The 15,097-nt window shown below is 51.2% G+C and overlaps 1 protein-coding gene across 2 annotated transcripts in view; it reads left to right on the top strand.

Annotated features, from left to right (window-relative positions):
* LOC135366149 (uncharacterized) overlaps positions 1-15,097 on the top strand; it is a 54,527-nt gene that overhangs the window by 7,928 nt on the left and 31,502 nt on the right. The window contains exon 3 of one of the 2 annotated variants that reach the window (XM_064598806.1): positions 1,620-1,640. The exons of the other annotated variant lie outside the window; for it this stretch is intronic. Coding sequence (XP_064454876.1) covers positions 1,620-1,640 — 21 coding nt within the window. The remainder of the gene's footprint in view (positions 1-1,619; positions 1,641-15,097) is intronic. 2 annotated transcript variants of the gene reach the window in all.

The following is a 15,097-nucleotide window of genomic DNA, read 5'->3' as shown; positions in this document are numbered from 1 at the left end:
AACATCTCTACAAGGTCGCGAACGTCCTGAATATCTGGACAGCAATGCGATATCTATGGGATGTCCCAGAACGACATTCGCATTAGGTACGTCTGCAGGATATCGCGCTTTGGATATTCGAATGGAGTAAGCGGCCTGGAGATCCCTGGGATATCCATGAAAGATCCAGTACACGAGATTTTGGGCACTGGTTAAATGTCACAGGATCGTCGCAAGGACGTCGCCTAGAGATATACGCATAAATGTGAAAGTTACGACAGCTTGTTCCGACAGCCACATTTTTGTTGTGCTGAGAGCTAGCAAAAACTTCTGTAAACATTAACTAGATATGGGGAACAAGTAAAATCGTTATACATTTTTATCGTTCGCGTGCTGCTAGCTGTGAAAGTATTTATCCATGTGCAACGCTTGTCAAGCAACAGTGGAATCTGATCACTTTTACAGCTCCACTCAGCAGCTAATCACATTACAGACAATAGCATGAATTAAAAACATAGCATTAGATACGAAGGAATGTTAGGAACGTTCTTGGTTATACCTCGACTATGCAGATACGTGAGCTAATTGCAAAGACAGCCCTCGTCACCGTAACAAACGTTTTACGCCCAATACACTTATAATGAACGTGCCCCAACAACGTGTACTTCAGTATATGCTCCGGCCTCCGGCCATTTCGCCACTGTGAATGTTCCGGTCTCCCTCCAAATCCGCGTTCGCGGTGGAGGGAGCAAAAAGGGTTTCTTTTTGCTGTTTGTTTTTTCGCTTTTTTAAGGGTGAGGGCATTTTTAACAATAAGACCTTAAATAATAGCAATGTGCTATAATACTACAGTACACTGTACCAATAAAACTACACACGGTATAAGAACTACTGAATTACGGGGTCTTTATACCTGCACCGCACAATATCCATCTCATATCCATGTCCATGAAAGACATTGTCTGGGGGTTCCTGGGATCAGAAAACAGGGGTAAAGTCCAGCTCTCATGGATATCCAGTGGATGTAAGCTGGACCCTCACGAAAATCCACTGGATATCCAGATATCCATGTTGTGACGTCTTATGCACATCTGTGTGTTGTTGGTGGTTTGCTGGGATGACTTCTCGTTATGTACAAAAAGTGGGACAGTGAAAAAAAGCGAGATTTCGTCGAAGCGGATTTTTGCTTCTTATTCCTCTTAGTTACTTGACATTCAGGGAGACATCACTCCATCCCATATAATTAGGGGTGATGTAAACCTGGCTAATATTCCGAAACCTATCGAACTGTATTTTCTCATATGTGTTATACAACTATGTTTTTCTGCGTCTTAAAATAGTTAATATATTTCCGCACTCCCCCACTCCTTCCTGCTGTCCTCAATCCATCTGTCCACGTCTGTACGCCACTCATAGCCACAGTTGCTTCGCGGCGCTAACACGCAATCAAAAAAGTTAATATATTTACGAAACACAAACGTATACGAGATACTATATTTCGTTACAAAGTTACAAAGCTACGGTGACCGCGTGAAAGACATATCTCAGGTCTTATCTCAGGTCAGGCCACGCAGTGTAGTCGGATGATTTTGATTGCTCTTGATTTCTAAGCCCCTAACGTATCCCTATCTCCTTTCCAGCCACAGGAACACTTAGACAAGGTTTGTGTTACCTTCTTTGCGACTAACTCCCAGTACTTTCCGATATACTGCCTGTGCACTCTACAGTATGAAATCGGGAAACGACGAAGACATGTCGAGCACAGAAACGATAAGTAATTCATATTCCGCGGACAGCGATAACACTATTGATGATAACATACAAAAGTGCAACATGAAGAGGCCAGCGACAGGCTTCGATCCCTCAAGAACCCTCAATACCACTTCCGATCAAGAAGGTGAGTTCACCGAGATTAAGAAGAAACGTCCACGCAAAGCGACCCTGGGGAATGACAGAAGGACTCTCTCAGTAGAAGGAACGACTGTCATCTTTGCACCTATTCAACGGGATGCGCAACTAGGGAAGATGAACCACTTGAAGTTGTCCGAGTATCTTACCTCAGAACTTCCAAGAAGAATAAAAGAAATCCGTCGAAACCCATCAAAGAACATCATAGCAGTTGACGTCGTCAATCCAGCTGCAAAGATCAACCTGCTGAAACTGACGAGCATATGCACAATACCTGTGCGTGCCTACGAGCCACGCCCCCAAAACTCTTCTTTCGGGGTACTCAAAGATATCGACATCTCTCTCGATGATGCCCAAATTTTAAAAAAAACATCAAAAGTGACACCCCAGTCCTTGCAGCACGCCGTATCAAAAGAGGCGCCGGAGCTGTAAGGGTTACTTTTCTTGGCGACAACCTTCCGCAGCAAATAACCTTCCAGCTGGTCAGCATGCATGTCTGCCGCTACCAGTCACGAGCGCTACAGTGTGATAAATATTACCGCTATGGACATATCGCGACGTGCTGCAGCAACAGACGACTTTGCGCCAATTGCAGCACCAACCACGGAGATGAGGATGTATAGGACTAAGGAACCCATTTGTGTAAACTGCGGAGGGAACCACCCTGCTACTGCGAAAGAATGTGATAAAAGCTCAGGATGCAGCGGCGCATCGCAAGGGAGAGGTCCCGCTCAAATAGCACATACAGGCAGGCGAAGCAAACAGCAAGTACAATATCAGACATCTACTGAAAGAGAGCACGAGATTAAGCCATATTCACAGGCAGTATGGGAACAGGTGGAAGATTCACCAGCGCACTCGTAGCACCCGTCTCGCACTCAGCAAGAAGTGAGGACATGCCACACAATAAGTTGGCTCATCCTGGTGATACCCAACAGCATCGTTCATCGACCAATGCAATGTCATCGAATCCATGCCAACGTTCGCAGCAACTATTGCAACAATGTTACTTGCGGCTTTACGCCAGTTATACACATTGGACGCGGTTCCCGGGAATGCACGACGTATCATACAGCTCATCTTGCCATTCGAATCGGCAGTCCTGCTGAGCCTACTCTAAAGGTCTCGTTCGTACATTTGGCGCGATACCTTCGCACAAAGTCCAACGAACCCATATAATGGGGGGGGGGGATATGTTTATTAGGAAAAAAAGAAAGGAAAGGTTAGCCAGGCAAAGAGCCGGCTTGCTATTCCGAAAAAAAGGGAAAAAGGGGAAGGCGAAAACGAAAATATAATATCTAAAGTGACTAAGTCTGCCACTATATTCCAATGGAACTGCAATGATCTACAGCAGAAAATGAACGACTTCCGCAATTTCGTTCATCGTAATCGTTTTCCAGTACTTGCCCTAAGTGAACCTAGGGTAAACGACAGGTTCAGGCTGTCAGGCTATGAGACATACCACTCTCACTCGATGAATCACCCCAGCAGTGTGTGAGAAAAGACATACCATGTGATCTCCTACGTGCGTCCACCGACGAAGACTTCGAATACGTGACGTGCCGCATCAGACTCAACAACGTCTTCGTTACAGTGACTAGTGCATATACATATAATGTCTAACGCAGAAGTCACAGTGGAACAGGCAAGAGACTTGCTGAGTGGTGTTCCTCCTGTCATCGTGTGTGGCGATATGAACGCCCATAGTGTATTGTGGGGAAGAAGGCACACTGACGCTCGTGGCAAAATTTTTGAAACACTATTAGAAGAATTACACCTCACCTCCGTCAAGGGTGGGTCACCCACTTTCGTCCGCGGACCGCGTTGTCACAGCTCAATAGATGTTACCATCTGCTCCATGGACATTGCACGCCACATCGAATGGTCTACGCACGTTGACTCCTTGGGGAGCGACCATATCCATATTCTCGTTTCACATCGTATGCTCGGCTCTGACAAACGACATCACCGCGTCCGCGTAGTGGACTGGAGGCTTTATAAAACCGAATCAGCTATAGATGTCGCAGATGCAACTTGTGGGATCTGCTCCTATTTAGGAAGCCTATCCCACGGGTGTGGGCTCTAATAGCCTAGTTCGTTCCCTGCTGCCAACCAAGAATGACTCTGACACGGAAAGTACACCGACTCACATTTATTAACTTGAGTCTTCTTCCAAACTGTCCTCCTTCCGCACCGTCCCAGAGCCGACTGCCCCATCCACCACCCTTCAGTCCCCATCACACCTCGTCTTGACCTTCACTCCCTGGGCTTCCGGGGACAGGGGAACAATACCAGAGGAATGTGCCCGGGGGCGAGGTCACGCCGGAGTCTGCCGTCTGGGATCCCCACACTCCCCCCCACCTAAGGTCCGGTCACCGGGTTGGGCCCCAGGAAGTCCAGGAGGTCCCAGTCAAACGTAGACGCTGCTGGTTCCGGGGCCTGGTCCATGAGTGTCGTTGGGGCTGGGAGTTGGGAGTACGGAAGTAGCTCCAGCCGGAAGGCCCGCAGCACCTGGAGTGCCGCCAGGACTGCCTGTTCAGGGGTGGTGATGGCCGGGGGGTTGGACGAGCCAGCGGGTGTCGGGCTCTCCGATGGGGTTGGCTTGGCCAACGACGCCGCGGCGATCTGGTGGCGGCTGCCCTCGTTGTGGGTGGCCAGATGGACGATCAGGCCCCCGCACACCTTGCAGAGACGGGCTGCCTCTTCGTCGGTGTAGGAGGCCGGGGGCTCGGAGGGGTGACGATCGCTCAGAAGGTGGCCCCGGAAGGTGGCGGCCACAGTCTCGGGGTCGGCACCGCGAAGGGGGCGTGGCTGGTCCCTCCACCTCTTCCGGGACACAAAGCAGACGGTCTCCTCGCCGGACTGCACCGTCCATGTGGCCACTGTGTGTCGTGAGGGCGGGGCCTGAACCTGCGCTCTGTCCCCACACTCTTAAAAATGAACTTCACCGCATAGCACGCGATTAGCCAACCATCATCTCGACTGATATCGTTATCTGCTCGGATTTGTTGAAAACGGGAGGCGTACGCCTTTTTTGTGACAATTATAAACAGCATAAGTGTCACAGAAAAGGCGTACTGATATCGTTATCTGCTCGGATTTGTTGAAAACGGGAGGCGTACGCCTTTTTTGTGACAATTATAAACAGCATAAGTGTCACAGAAAAGGCGTACTGATATCGTTATCTGCTCGGATTTGTTGAAAACGGGAGGCGTACGCCTTTTTGTGACAATTATAAACAGCATAAGTGTCACAGAAAAGGCGTACTGATATCGTTATCTGCTCGGATTTGTTGAAAACGGGAGGCGTACGCCTTTTTTGTGACAATTATAAACAGCATAAGTGTCACAGAAAAGGCGTGCACCCCCTGTTTACAACAAATCAGGGCAGATAACGATATCATTCGAGATGATGGTTGGTTAGGAGCGTGCTATGCGGTGAAGTTCATTTTTAAGAGTGTAGACCGGGAACGGGTAGTGGGCCTTCTCGACGTGTTCTCATTCCCAGATGCCCTGCAGAATGAGAGGATAGTGCGGAGACACGGAAAAGTTATCGCGTGCGCAAATTGTACACGCGGGAACGCTGCTGTGCAGTCCGTGGTCCGCCGCGGGTACACTCTAAAAACTGAACTTCACCTCATAGCACTCTCTGCGCCAACCATTGCCACGAATGATAGGATTATCGTTTTTGATTCGAGGAGAGAGGGAGGCGTACGCCTTTTTTGTGCCAATTATCATATATCCAAATGGACACAAAAAGGCGTACGCCTCCCTCTCTCCTCGAATCAGAAGCGATAACGCTATCAATCGTGGCAGTGGTTGGCGCACAGCGTGCTATGCGGTGAAGTTCAGTTTTTAGAGTGTAGAGCATGTCGTCCTACCACGCTGCCTTGAGCTAAAACCGCTCGAGTTTCCCCGTGGCTGACTGTGTGTGCGAACTGCCTCGCCCACTTCGTCCGCCCCCTGGGCTCGTTCATGATGGCGTTTTAAGTCGCCAACGTGAACGGGTCCAGTCTCCTCCCCCGTGGTGACACGGCGGAGACGATATGACAAGCGGGATATCCGAGAATCTACTCGGAAAGGCCCCTCTCAGCGCTGCGCCAGCGACGCCGCGAAACCTATCGCAGCGTTGCTCAGCGGGACCATATCCCCTACTTCATACGTCAGAGGACGATGCCCCTTATCGTACTGACGTGCCTGTTCCGAGCGAGCGGCGTCCAGGCTCTCCCTTGCGGAATTCACCGCATCCGAGAACCGACTACGCAACTCGCTCGCGTACTTCGAGAGATTCCGAGCAATCGGCTCCGTGCTTTGTCTCAGTCCGTTCTCCAATGGGAAAGCAACCTCCTTCCCAAAGTTAAGGTATGCCGGGGAAAACCCCGTTGATCTATTCACAGTCGTCCTGGTTGCAAAACCTAACTCAGGAAGATGTGCGTCCCAATCCTTGTGCCTATCGGTTAAAGCCACCAACATGCTCTTCAGGTTGCGATTCACTCTTTCAGTGATATTCGCCTGGGGATGATACGGAGTTGTCCTCTTATGCTGGATACCCAGCGCAGCACAAGAGTCAACAAACACCTTACTGGTGAAGTACGATGCGTTACCCGTTATTAGCTGTGCCGGAAACCCGAACCGTGAAAATGTTTCGAACAGCCGGTCCCATACTCGTTCCGACACCAGCTTCCTAAGTGGGAATAGCTCCACCCACTTAGAGAAGTGATCAGTGACTACCAACAGGTACTGATTACCCCGTGGACTCCTGGGAAACGGACCCATGACGTCACACGCAACTATGTGCCAGGGGTAGTTACTTACTACCGGTTGCATCATCCCGGGCGGGTTGCCACCCCTCGGTTTTGCTTTCTGACACACAGAACAGCTACGGGTAAAGCGCATAACATCCTGCCTCATTCCCGGCCAGGTCGCGACACGACATAACTTGTGATAAGTCTTGCTGCCGCTGCCGTGACCTGCCAAAGCTGAGTCATGGAAGTACCCCATAAACACCATTCGCAATCTCCTGGGAACCACCAACTTAAAGGGTGAAACACTCTCGTCCTCCTCGTCTATCCCAGGCACGTATCGCAGCAAAAGCCCATCCTCACCCAACAAGTATGAGTCGAGGCAACCATTAACATCCCTGTCAACGTTCCCGGTGTCAGCTGCACTATTTTCCGCCAGCTTTTCCGACACCCGTTGACATAAACCGTCAGATCGTTGTGCCTCTAACAGCTCTTCCCTGCTTACGATCGTACCCCAAGCCGAGGAGTCTCCTGTCCGATTTGAACCAACCGCGGCCACGAGGTGTCCCCTTAGAGCTTCCCGACCTTCCGGGAGATTAGCGCAACTGTACGCCCATCCCATCTCCCTTTCCCTCCCGTCGCTTACAGCAAGAGAGGCTTCCCCGCGTCTAGCGCGTGTAACTAGGTCAAAGTCACCTGCGAAGCCGGCTGATGACCCTCCCTGACCCTCGGATTCTTGCCGTGAGTCACAGCTTAAACCCAGTGGCGCACGAGACAAAGCGTCTGCCGCTTTGTTCGCGCTTCCTTTCAGGTACTGCACTTGGTAAGAATAGCCCTGAAGCGCCAACGCCCAGCGTGCTAATCTACCGGACGGTTTCTTCAACCGCTGCAACCACGCGAGAGCCTGGTGGTCGGTCTGAACGGTAAAAGTTGTCCCATTCAGGTACATGTCAAACTTTTTCAAGCCGAACATTACCGCCAAGCACTCTTTCTCCGTAACAGAATAATTCATTTCCGCCGGCGACAGTGTGCGACTAGCGAACGCGACGGGGCATAGACCGCCATCGTGCTCCTGTAGCAGCACTGCTCCCACCCCATAATCGCTGGCACCAGTTTGCATAACAAATGGCTTATTCAAGTCCGGCAACCACAATTTAGCTGTATCTGCTATTGCTTGTGTTAACGAGGAAAATGCCTCCTCCTGCCTGGGACCCCAAATCCACTGGGAATCCTTCCGCAGTAATTCGTAAAGTGGCTTAGCCAGAGTCGCACATCGCGGAATGAACTGGCGATAGAAGCCAACCATTCCTAAGAACCTTTGTAAGCTCTTGACGTCTCGCGGACGAGGATAGTCGATTATAGCCCTCAACTTTTCCTCGTTCGGACTCAGTGTGCCACGATCAACTACAAACCCTAAGAGATCCACCTTAGGGGATGCAATCTGAACTTTCCCCGGATTAATTGTCAACCCGGCGTCCCTCATCCTACTTAGGACAGTACCCAAGTGAACGAGATGCTCCTCGAACGACTTGGAAAATACCACCACGTCGTCCATGTAAGCCATAGCGTAATTGAACTTCGCGTCACCCAGCACGACGTCCATTAGCCTCTGAAATCTAGCAGGCGAGTTGGATAATCCAAAAGGGAGTCTCGTAAATTCAAACAAGCCCCCATGACAAGTGAATGCCGTCTTTTGGACGTCCCCCTCCGCTACAGGAATCTGTAGAAAACCTCGACTACAGTCCAGAATTGTGAACACATTGGAATTCCCCAATGCGTACATGATTGATTCGATGGACGGAAAGGGATATGCATCTCTCACCGTTAAGGCGTTAAGCTGGCGATAATCCACGCACAACCTCGCCGTCCCATCCTTTATAGGAGCCAGCACCACTGGAAAAGCCCAGGGACTCTGCGACCGCCTAACTGCACCTGTCGCGATCATCTCGTCCAGCGCCGCGTCGAGAGTGTCTCCCTTACGCGCGCTGAGAGGCCTAGGATTACACCTCCAGGGCCTCGACGTACCCGTATCTATACTGTGTTCCAGGACATCAGTCGTACCTGGGTTCTCCGTTAACATCTCTGAAAATGGGAGCAAAGCGTCCAAAAGCCTGGCGCGCTCTACCCCTACACCCTCGAAAGATGCTACCACCCTCTCGATAACCTTTGGTATATTTCCCACGGTGAGCACAGCATCTCTACTGTTCGTCTCCATCGATTGGGAGCCCTCGCGACCGGTTATGCTACCAGTCGGCGTAGGAACCGCGAAAGGGATCAGTGGGCTCAATGGTCCGCCGCACCGATATCCGTTTGCCTTTAAATCGAGAATCAGTCCCTCTCGGACAATGAAATCTCGTCCCAAAATAACTGGGATTGACAGCCCTGACAGGTAAATGAACCTTTGTCTGCACCGTCCCCCGCTAAAGCGCATTGTAAGTCTCACTGCGCCTGTAGCACTGGACATTCCCGATGCTAACCGCAATGGGATATCAACCTTCCTGACGCGGACATTTCGTACACGGCAGTGCGCGTACACGGCGTCTCCGATTAGCGACAGCGTGGCACCGGTATCCACCAGGCCAATGTACTCTTTCCCAGCTATCGTTGCGCCTATGCACGGACCGAACACAGGAGCAGCCTCCTGAACCCTGCGAGCTATTGGGGCGAAAACTGATCCATCCTCGGCAAAAGACTGCGGCGAGGTATGAAACACACGCCCCGAGCGTTCTCTTACTGCCGACGACGGATCAGGGCTAACCCCAACTGCCGCCGCCGGCGTTACTAGTTTCCCTGCGCCGAGCGGAAATTTCCCCGACGCACAGGACAGTCACGCTTGTAATGCCCTGGTTGATTACAGCCATAGCATCTGGGCTGCGCCCGCCCGCGGTCCGCCTGTGGCATTCTGCTACTGGGGTCCCTCTCTACCTGGTTCTGCCTATCCTGAACCCTCCGGGCAGTGGATGTTCCACTCCTCGGACCGCCCGCACGGCGCCTCTGTTCAAAGGAGAAAGGATCCAGGGAGCGCGGCGGGACGATGACGTCCGACCGGCACCCCGCGTCCGCAACCATGGACGTCGCTTCCCTTCCCTGTGGAACAGAATCCTGAAGCCCTGCCCAAGCACAACCCGGCTCAACTGACAGTTCCGGTCGCGGTGGTGGTCTGTACCGTAATTCAGACAATAAATCAGCCTGAATCACCCGAGCTTCTCGTGCAAGCGCATCGAGGTTCTCGAAATTTCGGCCCCGTAAATACGGACGGAAGCTAGGATGGCTTTGCCGTATAACCCGCGAAACCTTATCCTGATCTGTGGCCGTCGGGTCGGCCCTATCGTAGAGCTCCTGAATTGCACGCACAAATTCAATGAGGCTCTCGTCAGCATGCTGTGTGCGAAAAGCTAACTCTTCGCGCACACGCATTGCGTAATCGGGTGGCAAAAATTCCTCCCTAAAACGCTGCCGAAAGTCCGCCATCGAGGTAAAAGGCTTCCGCAGCCTTCGCCATCGAGCGGCGTCCCCCACTAGCGCTACTGTCAAAACCTGCCCTAGCACTACCTCGTCGGACGCTCTAGATGCAACCTGATAGGTCTCCATCTCCAATAGGAAGTCAGCTACCGACTTTCTATCAGAGTACTCCGAGTACGTTGGAGTTGTCATACTCGGGTGGAGCCGTGGGGGAAAAGTAGAATGCGGGCTAGTCTGCGCCGCATTCAACTGCTGGGTCAATGACGCGACAATATTTGTCACTTGCAGCAATAAGCTAGCGGTATCAACCGCTTGTGGAGTGGGGAGAGGTGGATGCACACCTGCCCCCGTGTTGGTTCCGGCATCGCCGTTGCCGCCACGTGCTCCTGCTTCGCCGGGCTTAATAGTGTCCCCGTTTGTTGCTGACCCGGACTGATTCTCCATGGATCGCGTATGCACTACCATACCACGAGGCGCCTAACACCCGTGTTCCCCCAAAATCCTAACAGGCCCCCAAAATTGAGAGCGCGCAGGACCACTCTCGATTGACAACAAAGGAACGAATTTACGTTGGGCGCCAAATGTGAGATCTGCTCCTATTTAGGAAGCCTATCCCACGGGTGTGGGCTCTAATAGCCTAGTTCGTTCCCTGCTGCCAACCAAGAATGTCTCTGACACGGAAAGTATACCGACTCACATTTATTAACTTGAGTCTTCTTCCGCACTGTCCTCCTTCCGCACTGTCCCAGAGCCGACTGCCCCATCCACCACCCTTCAGTCCCCATCACACCTCGTCTTGACCTTCACTCCCCGGGCTTCCGGGGACAGGGGAACAATACCAGAGGAATATGCCCGGGGGCGAGGTCACGCCGGAGTCTGCCGTCTGGGATCCCCACAAACTACAGCGGATGAGTTTGTCGCTGCTGTGAAGAAAACAGCAGACGGAGCCTCAAAGGTCATCATAGCTCCTAACACGCACACGCGTGTAGACGCAGAGTATGACAGGCTATACGAGCGACTCGACGCAGAGCAGAGAGGAAGTTTCGCCGAACAGGAAATCAAGTCGATTATCGGGAAGCGTGTCGGCTGCAGCGTGTAGTACGGCGGCACTTACAGCGATTGTCTCAGCTACAGTGGAGATGTATCTGTTCATCACTATCACCATTCACACCTACGACACGCCTATGGCAGGTAATGCAGACAATCGGAACAGTAAATACTACGCAATCGTACCCTTTCAGAGAGCTGTCTGTTCACCTCAATACCGGTGAGAGATCTATTGCAAATGAGTTCTGTAGCCCTATACCGACGAAGCCATCTACCTCCTCTCTGACGCGTGCATACAAGGCATCTGTGGAAAATGCTACAAGGAGCACTGTTCTAACCGACAGCGCCCGTGTACCACCCTCGACAATGATTTCAGTCTAACAGAGCTGGAGGCAGCTATATGATCAAGGCGAAGAAAGTCTTCCCCAGGTCCTGACGGTATTACATACAAACACATCGCTCGCTTAGGACCCTCCACTCTGAAGGCATTGTTAGGTATCATTAATAAGAGTTGGAACGATGGCAAGCTCCCAATTGGCTGGAAAGTCTCTAAAGTGGTACCTTTGTTGAAAGAAGGAAAATCTCTCACGAATATAGCATCCTTCAGACCAATTAGCTTATCAAGCTGCCTGTGTAATGTCATGGAAAAAATGATCCTAGGTCGAATTGAGTGGGTCCTAGAAAGCCAGAAGATGCTTCCGGAATGTATGTCTGGTTTCCGACAGGGTAGGGCGACTATGGATGATGTTTTGCACCTCGTCACTTTTGTTGAACACGAACGCGCCCTTGACATATTCACAATTCACATGTACGCTGATGCAGCATTTCTGGGAGCGCTGGAAAAGGCATTACTTGTTGCAGCTCCGAGCAGCGCATCATTTCAAGTCATCGGAGTCGAAGCGGCTGAAAAAACCCTGGACAAGACGGCTGCGTGAGGTCGTGCCTTGTGAAGCACCAAAGCGGGAAAATGACAAAGACGGCTGTGCAACACCTGTATTATCTCGAGATATAGACGTTATTCGCCGCGGGAGGATGTTGGAAAACGTCCCTGTCCAGAGGAAAAGAAGACGCCTGCTCGCGGATGAGTTGCATGGCGCATGCTTGCTGGTTCATTCCTAAAAAAACCATTGCTCGATCAACAGGGCAATACACATTTTGCTCATCTTAGCCATCAGGGTTCCCATTATTCTACATACGCTATTCAGAAGTACGCTATCCACATGTTCACTAGAAGTCCACAATTATCCACTATTCACAATTATCCCAAGATCATGCACAGAGTCGTCGGTTTGTGCAACGGTGGAGGATAGTGAGCATATTATAATGCACTGCACTAAGAAAAACTCTGGCAGCTTTCCTTGACATTAAACACGCATATGATACGGTGGGCTACGGCCACGTGCTACATGGTCTGTACATTCGGGAGATAAGGGGTCGGGCTCTACGGTGGATTGCTGACTATCTTCAAGGAAGGTCTGTGTACATACAGACCGAGGACGGGAACAGTGATTATCGCGACCTCGGTAGCAGAGTGCCGCAGGGTGGGGTCCTGAGCCCTCAGCTGTTCAATGTAATCATAGTAGACCTACCGCACAGGTTACCCAAGAACGTCTACATCAGCATTTAAGCTGACGATATATGTATATGGACGTCTGGGTCGCAATTGCCTGCTTTTGCAACAGCGACTCCAGAATGCGTTCGGTTGCACAGTATCCTTCTTCTCGGACAGAGGCATGGACGTATCTGTCGAGAAGACTGTATTTGTCCCGTTTACTCGGGAAAAAAATGAAAAGTCTTCAACTGAGTCTCAATGGTCTACCAATTCAGAGGGTGTCTCATCACCGCTTCTTGGGAGTCGTTATTGACGCACGACTATCATAGTCTGCTCACATAAAACATGTTCAAGAGCGGTCAGAGGCAATGATCAAAGTCCTTCGTCGTCTCTCCGGCCCGCGTTCGGGAATGTCAACGTAGTCCCTACTTACGGTACATCGGGCGGTTATTCGGCAAATGGTGGCTTACCATCTACCTGTACTATGTGCGATAAGCAACACAGCAGAGAGGACACTGCAGAGGGTTTTAACAAGAGGTCTGAAAACCTGCGTCGGGGTATCCGAGCCACCTCCAATATTTTGGCAATAGCAGAAGCTAGAGAACTGCCTGTAGAGGTGCTGAGAACGCGAGAAATAGTGCGCCACTGTCTGCGCCTGAATCTGTGCGACGACAAGCACCCCCTGGATCGAAAATTGAGATGCCAAAATTCGGACTTCTACAAAGCCATTGCTCCATACCAGCGCAACTTGCCAAAAACACAGCCTCCAAGAGCGACTCAGCATCCCCCTTGGACTCTAGAGCTACCGCGGATTTGCATATCCGTGCCAGGAGTACACCACCCCAAGTCCACTTTGCCCACGGCAGTGCTGAGACAGCATTGTCTATCTATGATGGAGCGTCACTGTAGCAGCATTGCTATTTTCACTGACGGATCGACGACGGCATCAGGCTCAGCATCTGCTTTTGTGGTTCCACTGCACAGGAAAGAGGGAATGGCACGACTGTCGCACAAAACAACTTCAACAACAGCAGAATTGGTAGCCATCCAGCTGGCAATGCAGTACGTAGTAGCACAACAGTCACCTGCCGAGTGGGTACAGAAGATCCCTCCTCAGGCATTTGCCGATTCCTGGTCTACCCTATACAGTGGCAACACGGCATTCCAACTAGGTCCTCTTTGGGAAGTGTAGACCCAACGCTGTCTGTGGCGCCAGCTGTTAGGCACTGAACCAAGTGTGCGGTGAAAACTGTCAGAGAGGTTGCACACTGTCGGCAAGCACTGGGGTATCGCTGCACAACACACAGTTAATTTCTTGCTGCACCACTCGTTCTTTCCGTGGTGTCAGCGGTCACCGAAAATCGAGGTCGTGTCGTTGACAGCCTTCAAATCCTCCGTTTCGGACATCACGCAGCCGGAGAACGCCTGGCGTCTCCGAAGCGGTAGCAGACGCTCCGGCTTGCGCGGTGTGCTCACCTCGATCATGTGATCTCAGATCCAATGAGGAGCGTCCCTACCACTCGCGTCACATAGTGACGCGCGTGGCGGCGCTCATCACGCGGCTCTCTTGAAGGCGAAGGAGGGAGTTTCGTGCACGGGAGATTCGGGGGGCTATTGCAGGCGTCCCAATTTCGCTACGGTTTGACTAACTGCCTGAAAAGTGTTTTCGGCCGCCTAACATTCCATACCGACCAAAAAGCAGAAACAAAGTTGTGTGCCTCTAGACTGCTCCTTTAAGGTCATTGTCGAAGGAAGGCTTCCTACCACCGGCTGTGCTGTCTGAGGTTTTCCCTGGGTTTTCCGAAGACTTTCCAGACGAATGTCGGCACAGTTCCCCCTGAAGTCGGCCCAGGATGCATACTAACCCCCCTGTCACTCCACTCCTTCCTGTTGTCCTCTCTTCATCTGTCCACATCTGTACGCCGCTCAGAGCCACAGTTGCTTCGCGGCGCTAATACGGAATCAAAAAAAAAAGGAAATGTGCAGACAGCGATATGGTTACAATTGCAGAGTGATTCGTCGCTGCTACATCGCATAGATCCGGAGCTGAAGTTCTGTGTTCCGTCTACGTTACCGCGCTCTGTTCAGACGTTTTTACACCGGTGTCGGTTGAACGTGCTATATGGCCGTCATTTTCTTCATGAAGTTGAAAGAGCCGACTCATCGAATTGTTCGGTTTGTGCAACGGTGGAGGATAGTGAACATATTATAATGCACTGCACTAGGTATGCATCTCAAAGAGCTACACTGAAAGCTACAATTGCTCGACCAGACAGCAGGGTCTTCGATATAGTGAAGGTGTTGGGACTTTGGGCTCCGAACACGAGGGATGCTGCCTTGGCGGCACTTGTGAAATTTGTTCAGAGCTGTGGGATGGATACAACCTTCTAGGATTATCTGTGCATGAT

This window comes from Ornithodoros turicata, chromosome 1, assembly GCF_037126465.1.
Source record: "Ornithodoros turicata isolate Travis chromosome 1, ASM3712646v1, whole genome shotgun sequence".
In the NCBI taxonomy this organism is placed as follows: domain Eukaryota; kingdom Metazoa; phylum Arthropoda; class Arachnida; order Ixodida; family Argasidae; genus Ornithodoros; species Ornithodoros turicata.
The sequence above is the reverse complement of the archived record's forward strand: the minus strand, read 5'-3'. Positions and strand labels throughout refer to the sequence as shown.